We start from the raw sequence: 12,231 nt of genomic DNA, 5'->3' as shown, positions 1-12,231 counted from the left end.
GGCTCTTGAAGATTTGAAATGTAGCTAGTGAGACTGAAAAATTAAAATTTTAATTTAATTTAAATGAATTTAACTTAAAAAAAAAGCCATATGAGACTTGTAGCTATTATGTTAGAAGGTACAGATCTAGAACATCACCATAGAAGCAGAAAGTTTTGATCAGCTCTGGTTTAGATGATCTTTTATTTGCTCTCTGGTTACTTTAAAAGAGGGAGGAGTGATCCCATACTCACCAAAAGCTTTATTTTTTCTTTTTTTAACCTCTGGTATATACAGCATTAAAATTATTTGTGATTACTGAATTGAAGGTATTTCTAAGGGACCTTGTCAAATTTCTTTTTTCTATCCCCTGTAGAGACTAGCATAGTAGTTAAGAGTCAATATCTGATAATATTTGTTGACTTTGAAGTATGTAGTGTATGAAGTATATGGGGCTATTAAAGTAAGAATTAGCTTTAAAAATAGCTCATTCCCACAGTCCACTGACAATTCATTGAGCTTTCCATTTTGCAGAATGTCTAAAGGGAAAAAAATTATAGATAGTTAATACATGAATATACATACACACTTATTATATATAAGATTAAAAATGGTTTATAGACTTTTCACTAAAGAAATACCCCCATTGGGTTAATAAATATTTAATATTGGGGGTCTGACATTTATTTTTATGTTAACTGTAGGTAGAAGTTGGGGATATAATTATCGAGTCTCTTGATATCATTACAATTACTGTGCCGCCTGCACTTCCTGCCGCAATGACTGCTGGCATTGTGTATGCCCAAAGAAGACTGAAAAAAGTGGGCATTTTCTGTATCAGTCCCCAAAGGATAAACATCTGTGGACAACTGAATCTTGTTTGCTTTGACAAGGTTGGTTCAATGTCAATAATCATTGTCAAAGGTCACTTTGTAGCTTTTTAAGTCTAAAGTATTTAGATTAATGGTTTCTGTATTCTTTATCATCTAATTTGCACACGTTTTAAAAGAAATGTTCTTCTCATTTTTCTCTTTTAACTTATTTGGCACATGCATCATTTTTGTATTATTTCTTCTCATTATTTTTTCAATTTTTAATACTTTGGATATTGCTTATTTGCCCAGATCTACCATTCATATCCAGAATTATGCCTTATAGTAGTAGTAGTAAAATTTATCTGCTCTTTCACCTTTTTAACAGAATAGGCTCTATACAGATATAGTTACTGGAATGTTATTGCTGTAAAGTATATACATTTAGTGTTTGCTCTATGATTTCATTGAATGTGTTACAAAATTATGAAAGACACTGATTATATGATTTTATGTGAAAATGACAAATTTTGTACCTGTGTGAAATATACCTTGCCTCTTACAAAGGGTTCTTCTTTCCTCACCTGAAATTAGTTTTCCTAAAAGTTTAGAGAATTAAACCTTGGTCAGAAAACTTTCCATCTGTCTCTTCTGGGTGACTAACATGATAAGAATTTGATTTTTGTGCATCTTCATTATTAAAGAAAAAAATATGAGATGTATTTTATTAAGAGAAAAAAAAAGTCATATCCCATGACTGTGTTTTATATGAATCTGTTCAGAAAATTTTACTTAAAATTTTGCTTAATCTTTTTTGGAAATGTTTTTAAAATTTTTAAGCAGACACAAAAGTGGAGAAAAAGATGCAAGTATAATAAATCCTCGTTTGCCCATTATCCAACTTAAACAGTTACCAACATTTTGTCAGTCTTATTTCACTATCCCCTCATTTTGAAGGTGGCAGCATCAGATATGTTATTTCATCCATATACTTCGGTATATAGCTCTAGAAGATAATGTTTTAACAGAACTTACCACAGTACCATTATCACTGCTTACTACACTTAACAAAATTAACAGTTCCTTAGTATTACCTAATATCCAATTCATATTCAGGTTGCTCTGCCTTTCTCAAAAATATCTCAAATTTTTACAATTTGTGTTTTCAGCCAGAATCCAAATAAGGATTTCATTAGTTATAATTAATCTGTGACCATTGCTTTTCTTGCCTCTCTTTCCCAGTCATCTTATTGAGGAAACCAGGTTATTTATATCCTGAATTTGCCTAATTGCACCTCTTGATGTCATTTAACTTGTTCCTCTTCCCTTTTTTGGCTCCCTATGCCCTAATCTCCCCATCTTGTGTTGGCATCCTTCATTGATTGATAGGTCGATTGGTGCATTGTTCCACCATTTAATACTATAAGTACATAAGTATACTATTCCACACATATCTCCCCCTACCCCGCCCCACCCACAAAGAGGAACCGCACCATACGGAGTGTTCTGCACACTTTTCCTCACTTTTTGTCCTGCAAGTTACTCTGTTAGTACATGCACAGAGATCTTACTTATCCCCCTCCCCATCTTATAGCTGTATTGTACTCCATTATGTAGTTGCAGCATAGCTTTTCATGATTTTGTAAATGTGCTCTTTTTTTTTTTTTTAAGACTGGAACTCTTACTGAAGATGGTTTAGATCTTTGGGGGATTCAACGAGTGGAAAATACACGGTAATTATTAGCTAGACTTGATCATTTATTTTAGTTAATTTTAATAAATATTTTAATATATGAAACATTCAAACATATAGAAAGTAATATTATAGCTATGTACCCACCACTAAGATTATACAGTTGACATTTTGCCATATTTGCTTCAGATCTCCTAAAAGATTTAAAACATTACAGATATTGCTAAAGTCTTAACCTATCCCTTTTTCTATCCCTACCACCATTTTGAAGTTGTATTGTTATCTTTGCATGTTTTTATATTTTTACTTCATATATATCTACCCATAAACAAGATCTGTTTATAAATAAATATACACAACTGTTATGTACTGTATGTGTTTTGCTGCTTTTTTGCCTCATAACATTGTTTTCAAGATTCATCCATGTTGATATATATAGATCCAATTTATTAATCTTCACTGTTGTTTAGTATGCTGTTATGTGATTAAACCATAATATTTGTTCTTCAGCTAAGGTACAGTTTAACTTTTTCTCCCTTTTTCCTTCCACTTTCACAGTGTCGCAATTAAAATTCTTAGGCATACAACTTCTGTGAGCATGTGGTTGAGTTTCAGTAAACCAGCTTCTTAAAAGTTTCACTGCTGGGTCATACCGCACATGCATGGCCACAGCTCTAGTAGGTACTGTCTACTTGCTCTCTAAGTGATGGTGCTAACCTACACTCTCTCCCTCAGTGGGTAAGAGACCCTGCTGCTCCATATCCTTGCTAAACTTGCCATTGTCAGACTTCTAATTTTCCCAAATGGATAGATATGAAATGGTATTTCATTGTGGCTTTGTTCAGAGTTTCTTTGGAGTTTAAGCGTATTTTCACATTTTTGGAAGGAGGGTCATTTAGCATTCTCTGTATTGTCAGTTTATATCATAATTTTTTTAATGGTGTTGTTTGTCTTTATCTTATTCACTTGGTAGAAGTCCTTTGTATTTTCTGGGTGATCATCTTTTTCAGTACTATACATTAAAAATATTTCACCAGTCTCTGTTTCATCTTTTTACTTTGTTTTTGCTGTCTTTGATGCTTAAAAGTTTTACTACTATAGCTGTGTCTATGCCACTTTTTATTTTTTCTCTCTCAAAAGTCTGTGGGATTTTGGTTTATACAGTCTGAGAGACTATTGTTTGGTTCATGTCATGTCAGAGCTGTCACATCTTCTTGGTAAATAGCGTGTCACATTGTGACCTTACTTATCCCTAGTGATGCATCATGCCTTAAATTCTGTTTCATCTAATATTTGTATAGTTTTACACCAGCTTGCTCTTGCCTGATGTTTGCCTCCTATATCTTTTTTTCTATCTCTTTACTTTTCAGTCTTTACGTTCACATTTATTGCCATCGTGTTCACATTTATTGTGATTTCAGATATATTTGAAATTATTTCTACCATCCCTCACCCCAATTCCCAAACACATTTTCTCATATTTCTCTCATTTTCTCAGAATTTATACATCCTAATCTTTTACTACTTGTCCTTAAGTTATTAATATTCATATTTAGAGTCTAAAGTCCATGGGTGTCTTTATTAGTTTCTAAACCCCCAAAACCCATGCACTGTACACTACTTTTACTTTCACCTCCCTTTTTATATGTATTTGTTGCATAACATTTTATGATTATGATTTTGGTTTTATACAGTCTGCATGCAAGGATTTACCTAGGTTTACGGATACCTTTGCTAACCGTTGCTTCATGTATCCCATTCCTCTGGATTAAATTGCCATCTTCTGTAACCACATTCATTAGTAGTTCTTTGTTTCGTTCTCTCTCGTGAATGATGGTGTAACTGTATAGATTCCTAGGTTGACAGCTGTGTTCCCTCAGCACCTTGGAGGTGTTATTCCATTTCTCCTAACTTCTTCTGTTATTGCTACTGAGAAGTCTTAGTCTTCTTTAGTAATTTTTTTTCTACTTTATTTAAAAAAATACTTCTTTATGCTTGATTTCTGCAGTTTTACCATGATCTTTTTCTTTGTGCGGTACTCATTTTGCTTCTAGATTCCAAAGATTCATGCTTTTCCTAAATTCTGGAAAATTTGCAGCCTTTTTCTGTTCCATTATGGCTTTTCCCCCATTCTTTGTTTTCTCTCCATCTGGGAATCCTAACCATACCCTGGACAAGAAATTTCATTTGGTTCTTTCCAAATCTGCCTCTCCCCTTTTCCCCGCCATGGTGTCTTGTTCTTTTTCTAAGTCTGTAATTTTAAAATGCCTTCTTTGCATTCTTTCAGATTGCCATTCTATTATCTCAAGTTTATGGGATTCTAATTCGGTCTTTGTTTTGTCTGTTGAGTCGTGAGAATTGTTTCCTGGTTCATTTTTAAATTATGGACTCATCCTTAGCAGGATTTTTCTGTGAGTCTCCTTTGTGGCTGTGTTGTGGGAGCTCCTCTCTAGAGAGTTTAGACTTTGGCCAAAAGTAGTGTCAGTGGTGCCAGACAAGCTGTAATGTTACTTTCATAACTTGGGGATTTCTAGGCCAGGCAGTAACATACATTCAAGCCCAAATGCCATCCTGAGTAGCGTAATTGTTTAGAGTTTACGTACTGACACCAGACCTCTTGTGTTTGAATCCTTGCTTTGCCACTTATATGCTGTGACTTGGCAAGTCACTTAAGCACTCTGCTTCGGTTTTCTCATCTGTAAAATGGGGATAATAAAACACCTTCCTGTGGTATAAGGATGAGAGGAGTCAAATAAATTTAAAGTTCTCGGAACAGTGCCTAATGCATAGTAAATATGTTATATAGATATTAACTGTTTTCTTGAATTTTGGGTGGGGGAAAAGAGGTAAGCTTATTCTTAGTTATGCCTTTGTCTGTGGGTAAATTTTTTCTAGTATACTCTTTTTCCAAGGGTGTAGCTCTTCCAGAGCACTGGCTGTCTTAGGTGAGAGGGATATTCTCTGTTCCAACTCCCCACTTTGTATGTGGCCACAACTTTGTCTCCTGTTCCCCGTGTGGTTATTAAAACCCAAGGCCTTAAGCGTACTGAGATGGCTCTCCTCCCTCTTCCTTTTCCCCCAGACAGTCACAGCATCTGTTTAAGGTCACACCCCTCTGGTTTTCCTTTCACTGTTCCTGGCACTTGAAATTTTCCTTTTCTTTCTTATGAGCCCAGTTTTGCATTTGAAAGGTAATGGCGTTACACATTCATTTTATGTTTTTACAAGAGAGTTTTTATGTGTTCTAATTTGCCATGTGTCCATAGGCAGGAGTTTTAATTATTGTTTAGTATGTAGCATTTTCTATACTGTTAATGTCTGGTCTAGTTATTCAGAATCTAAGGTAATAGTGTATTTTAGTCATGTATAATAATTTTCATGGAAGAAAATGTTTTTGAATGTCAAAATCTATAGTGAAAATTAATACATGCATAAATGCAAACATTTTATTTCTACTTTTTAAAATAATAAAACCTGAAAAGTCCTGTTAGACTATTGTCTTCAGTCTTGGGATTTATGAATCTAATTCAGTGAATTTTCTATATAGTTTTCTTTTGCCAGAAGAAAAGGTTTGCAATGAGATGTTGGTAAAGTCTCAGTTTGTCGCTTGTATGGCTACTTGTCATTCACTTACAAAAATTGAAGGAGTGCTTTCTGGCGATCCACTTGATTTGAAGATGTTTGAAGCCATTGGATGGGTAAGTTCAGTGTTTTAAAGTACAATTAATTAACTTTAGGAAAATAGTAAAAATTAACTTGCAAAGAATTGTTTCTTCACATTGTTTTGACAGTGGTCTGTCTTGTACCATAAAAGGAACTATGTAATTTCTTTTTTTTAATTAATTTATTTATTTTTAAAAATTTTTTTATTTTGGCTGCATTGGGTCTTTGTTGCTGCGCATGGGCTTTCTCCAGCTGCGGCGAGCGGGGGCCACTCTTCATTGCGGTGTGCGGGCTTCTCATTGCGGCGGCTTCTCTTGTTGCAGAGCACAGGCTCCAGGCACGTGGGCTTCAGTAGTTGTGGCTCGCGGGCTCCACAGCGCAGGCTCAGTAGTTGTGGCTCACAGGCTTAGTTGCTCCATGGCATGTGGGATCTTCCCGGACCAGGGATAGAACCCGTGTCCCCTGCATTGGCAGGCAGATTCCCATCCACTGCGCCACCAGGGAAGCCCTGTAATTTCTAAAGTTACATCGCTGGAGAGATATTTATAATTGTCTAAAAAGTCTGTTTTAGTAAAATTGACTCATTCAAACGACCTTTAATAGAGGATGACCTGCTCAGGGCCCCGCTTCATGTTTACAAGAGAAAGCAGGTATCAGTATCTTGAGGCAGTAGGTCTAAGTCAGTAAGAAGATCTCAGTGACACAGTTCGTTGGGCATAGGGCAGAAGTATAGAGTGGGCATGTGTCTTCAGTGCTCTTTTGTCCCCATCCATGTACTACTTCCTGTGTCCTTACTCTCACACACGCACACACGCCTGCGCAGAGGTTTCTGTCTGTTCACTTCTTTCTGTTTGTTTTGTCCTTGATTATTTTAATTTCTGAGTGCTCGCTTGTGTTCTCTGGTTTGTTTTCTCTTTTCTTCTTTTATAGATGTAATAATAGTTTGTTTTTAAAGTTCCTTTCTTGCTTCTGAATTTTTAATTTTCTCTGGGTCAGGTTTTCTTCCCCCGCTTCCTATATTAATCTTCTCCTTTATGCTTTTAGAAAAAATTGAGGTGTCATTGACATCTCCTTCATGCTTTTGGTTTTCATTATGCATCTTGATGATACTTTTATATTTAAGAATGAGGGTCTGATTTGATAGTTCTGGGTAGCTGCAACAAGGTTTTCATCCTTGTTCATATGTATGTTGGTCTGTTTGCCTGAGAAGTGTCTTCCCTGAATGGGAAGGCTGACTGGGGGAGCCTGTTGTGTACTGAGGGTGGGGCCCCTTCAGCAGGCATTCTTCAGTTTCAGGGGAGCAGAAGTAGTCTTTAGGTTGCTTTCCCCGCCCACTCCCCCAATGCTTGCACATGCAGTACTCTGGAATGCTGCCCCTCATATTAGCAGCCCTTCCTCCTCTCAGGTAGGTAGTTCGTATCTGTAGAGCATGACTCCTGGGTTTTTTGGGGGTTTTTTTTGTTTCTTTTTGCTTTGCTCAGCTATTCTGGCTGATAAGAAATGTTCCCACCTCTCCTGTACGTCCTTTTGTGTTTATTCTGGGCTACTATTTCCTTCATTGCGGTATCCATCAATATGTTTCAGTCTCCTTGCTTTGCTTTCTGTTTACTTTTACAGGGTTGTTTCTTTTTGTGTGTTTTGTTAGTATTTTGAAAGGGAGGGAGATGAGTGAAGAAGTACTCTGCCACTTTCTGAAAGCCCACAGTAAATACTCATTAAATTTAATTCCTTAAAGGAGACCCACTTCATTTATAAGGAGTAGAACAAAGTACAGCTGATTCATCTCTGATATTCTCTAAAGCCGTTCTCCAACTGAATAGATTTTCAGTAGATTTTTTGTTCTGTATGTGAATCTTTCAAAAAGTGGGTTTAAATAAGTAAGTTTGTATAATAGCATGCTTTTTTGACTCTGAGATGCTTGATCTTACCACAGAGTATCTATGGAATGTTTTTACATAACTGGGCACTACTATTATTTTATGTGATTAATACCATGTAAGGTGTTAAAATGTTTCTTAAGAACTGTGTAAATTGGACACAGCTCTCTTCCCCTTCATTTTCCCGTTGATGATTCCTTCACTTATAGAGCCAAATTAGTTGTATTGTCATGTGCGTGTATTTAATACAAGTTTTTGATAGAATTTTTCACCAGAAATATTTTAAAATTAAATTTCAAGGAGTTAGGATAGTAGTACTTTAATTAGACATATTCAAGGTGGGGAAACTAAATTCACATCTTTGTTCCTCAGAGTGCTCTTGACCCAGTGGTTCTGCTAACCGTATCTGAGTTCCACATATTTTTGAATCCTCTTCTGTTGGCAGAAAGGAATCCCTGGATGATAGACTGACAATTTTTGGAACTGCAAGGACCTTCTTTATCTTGCAGAAGTAGTCTTTAAACTCAACTGGTTGTAGGAGCAAAATTAGAGAAGTTTTTCTCTATTTCTTTACTAATCTCTGTCTCCCCTCTGCCATGAGTTGCTAGGACTTTAACTAACTAGCTTTGTTTATATATTGTTTTACTTTTTTTTTTTTTAACTTAACTGAAGATAGCCGTAATGTTTCATTTTAAAATGGAACCAGTGAATTGAATTTATGCATTTCATGGATCAATACTTTGAATATTTTCCTTTCAGATTCTGGAAGAAGCAACTGAAGAGGAAACAGCACTTCATAATCGAATTATGCCCACTGTGGTTCGTCCCCCAAAACAGCTGCTTCCTGAATCTACACCTGCAGGAAACCAAGAAATGGTGCAGAATTGTTTTAAGCTAGATAATACTGTTGGTGCTCACATTTTGTCCTCATTTTAAAATATTGCTGGAAGATGAAGTCACATGTCCTTTTTCTAACTCTAATAGAGATATGAATATGTTTACTGCATTTATCAGAAACTACACCTGGTGTGTTGCAGGCCTTCTGTGTAAAACATTGAGATTCAATTCTCAGTACTATTACTTTTTTCCTATATACTGAGTGGCTTAGTGCCTTGTGATTTAGATGCATGGTGGTTAAGACTTTTAAATTGCATCTGTATTCCTGGGACTTAATAAAAATAATATGTGAAAGGCTTTATTTTTAGGGTAATTTTTAAATATGTTCCTATTAGTTTATGTTAGAACTTAATATTTTAATATTTCTAGGATAGCAGAATGTTTTAAAATACTCAAGAATATACTTTTTTAAGAAATGGGAGGTGGTAAAGAAGCAATCTTAAAACCTGACTTTGAAATACTCCGAATTCCTTACTGTTTTCCAAATAATGTTTTGTGGATGTGTAGTTAAAATTTTTTTAGCTTGAGTGTGTTAATGGACTTAATTTATACTATTACTTTATTCTTTTCGTCTTGTTTTATTTTTAGGAGCTGTTTGAACTTCCAGTAAGTGAAGAATGTTTACTTGTTACCTAAGTATATCTTTTAAAAAAATTTTTTTTTAAAATTGAGGTATAGTAGATATACTTGTGTATCTGTTTTAATTCTTAAAAAATAATAAATGGTTTGTGCATCTTTTGAAATTACATAGGCTATTTATGAGATAGGAATTGTTCGCCAGTTCCCATTTTCTTCTGCTTTGCAACGTATGAGTGTGGTTACGAGGGTGCTAGGGGACAGGAAGATGGACGCCTACGTGAAAGGGGCGCCGGAGGTCATTGCCAGTCTTTGTAAACCTGAAACAGGTAAGGAAGCAGCTAGGCTTTGAGTGAGATTCTGTTATTTGTGTAAGCTTGTAGTCACAATCCTACTAATGACCTTTATTTTCTCCTTCTTAAAAGTTCCTGTTGATTTTGAAAAAGTTTTAGAAAATTACACCAAACAGGGCTTCCGTGTGATTGCTCTTGCACACAGAAAATTGGAGTCAAAACTGACATGGCATAAAGTGCAGAATATTAGCAGGTAAGGTTGGTGAATGGTTTTTCTACAGCTTTTCCAATAAAGCATCACTTATGTTTATAAAAGTCTTGTACAATAATTTATATTCAATTACTATTTATTTATTAAATATTTATTGGATATATGCAAATATGTAACAGTTCAATGTTTGTTTTAGGCAGTTGAGATAAAAGTACAACTCTCTGGAACTACTTTTATTTTTTTAAAGCTACCTTACCTTTAAAATATTTATTTATTTATTTTTTGGCCGTGTTGGGTCTTCGTTGCTGCGCGCGGGCTTTCTCTAGTCGTGGCGAACGGGGGCTACTCTTCGTTGTGGTGTGCAGGCTTCTCATCATGGTGGCTTCTCTTGTTGGGGAGCACAGGCTCTAGGCACACGGGCTCAGTAGTTGTGGCTTGCGGGCTCTAGAGCGCAGGCCCAGTAGTTGTGAGAACGGGCTTTGTTACTCTGTGGCATGTGGGATCTTCCCAGACCAGGGCTTGAACCTGTGTCTCCTGCATTGGCAGGCGGGTTCTTAACCACTGTGCTACCAGGGAAGTCCCTCTGGAACTACTTTTAGTTTATTTGTTAGATATTTATTGAGTGCCTGCTATGTGTCAGGCATGTTTTAGGAACATAATTATGTTTTTGGTAAACATAATTCTACAGAAGTTTATTTTTCCCCAGTGATCTACAGTTACTCCTTGGTATTTGTAGGGGATTGGCTCCAGGACCTGCCTCACGGATTCAACTGTGAATTTTGTAGTACTGTAGTATTTATTGAAAAAAATCTATGTGTAAGTGGACCCACACAGTTCAAACTTGTGTTTTCAAGGGTCACCTGTACTTGCTTTTGCCCAGTAGCTGAAACCAAGTATCATGAGTCACAATAACCACACCCTCCCACCCTCACCCGCAAAGGTCAGATGGCCATTACCAGTGTCACGTTTACTTCCAGTTATAGCTATGGGTTTCACATTCAAGGATTGTCACTTTTACTATAACTGATAACAGACCGACCTTTTGAAGATAACACTTTTGTTTAGGAATATTTCACGGGGTACCTAGCATTTTGTAAGCAGAAAGAAATATTTATTGGCTATCCTGCTAATTCTGCCTATCAAACAGACTTTTCTTCTCACATCCCTGCCCTGCTGCCATTGTCTCTAATTCAGGGACTCAGCTCTTTAGTCCAGTCTTTCCTATATCTAATCTGTGTACCACACTATATCTACAGAGAGCTCTTTAACATTCAAATCTAATACTAGTCTTCTACCTGGAATTCTTATAAATAGCTCCCCATCATCTACTGGCGGAGTTCACAAGCAAGAATATGAATCAGGAAATAAACAACAGAATACATACTTAGTTAAAAAAAAAAAAAAGTAAATGATTCAAACAGCTAATTATCAGAAAAAGACATGCAAATGGCCACTGAACACATGAAAGTGATAAGACACTTCAGTCTTGGGGAACTACAGAATTAAACCACAGCAAGACATGACTTCTTTCTTAAGGTTTACAGAATTGAAAAGATTGATGATATCAAGTGTTAGAGAAGGCTTGAGAAAATTTTAACAACATACTGCTACTGCACTATTGTAAATAACATGCATAGTACCGATCAAAATCTCAACTTGCTTATACAATTTGACCCAGCAAGTGCAGTTCTAGGAATCCAGCCTAAAGAAATATTTCTATGTGAGCATAAGGTTCAAATTTAAATAGTATAAATAACATGATATGATAGTGGTTAAATTCTGAAGTATTAATACTTCTGTTAATTATTCTAAGCGCATTATGTGAAAAGGGTAGGACAGTGTTTATAGTACAATCCTGTTTTTCTGGATGAGGACTAAAGGAGTGGAGTGGATAGCCAAATAATAACTAAAAGTAAAAACAACTTTAGGAATTCTACCTATTAAAACAGAATACTGGGGGAATTTGGTCTAAGCAGGGACGTTTAAAAAAAAAAAAAAAAAGACAGCGGCAACCAAATGATCTGATGCATGCATACGTGTGATTGGGAGCCACACGTGTAAAATATCATACCCTAATTCCTACGAAGGGAACATGAAGGGTTGTCTTTCTCTACGGTTTTGCCTTTTACCACCTCTCGTCCCCCACCTTAAAGACTGAGAACTGAGTTGCCTATGGTTCTTGAGCCTGTCTTTCAGGCATCCTTCTGTGCCTTGGACAGGCTGTTCCGTC

The 12,231-nt window shown here is 36.0% G+C and overlaps 1 protein-coding gene across 6 annotated transcripts in view; it reads left to right on the top strand.

Annotated features, from left to right (window-relative positions):
- The window catches only part of ATP13A3 (ATPase 13A3), an 80,470-nt gene that overhangs the window by 35,829 nt on the left and 32,410 nt on the right, over window positions 1-12,231 (top strand). For all 6 annotated transcript variants that reach the window (XM_067738462.1, XM_067738460.1, XM_067738463.1 and 3 more), the window contains 7 exons: window positions 684-872; window positions 2,463-2,524; window positions 6,032-6,182; window positions 8,784-8,900; window positions 9,510-9,527; window positions 9,673-9,826; window positions 9,923-10,043. In XM_067738462.1, coding sequence (XP_067594563.1) covers window positions 684-872; window positions 2,463-2,524; window positions 6,032-6,182; window positions 8,784-8,900; window positions 9,510-9,527; window positions 9,673-9,826; window positions 9,923-10,043 — 812 coding nt within the window. The remainder of the gene's footprint in view (window positions 1-683; window positions 873-2,462; window positions 2,525-6,031; window positions 6,183-8,783; window positions 8,901-9,509; window positions 9,528-9,672; window positions 9,827-9,922; window positions 10,044-12,231) is intronic.

Source organism: Pseudorca crassidens, chromosome 5 (assembly GCF_039906515.1).
Source record: "Pseudorca crassidens isolate mPseCra1 chromosome 5, mPseCra1.hap1, whole genome shotgun sequence".
Taxonomy (NCBI): domain Eukaryota; kingdom Metazoa; phylum Chordata; class Mammalia; order Artiodactyla; family Delphinidae; genus Pseudorca; species Pseudorca crassidens.
This window is presented reverse-complemented; position numbering and strand designations above follow the sequence as displayed.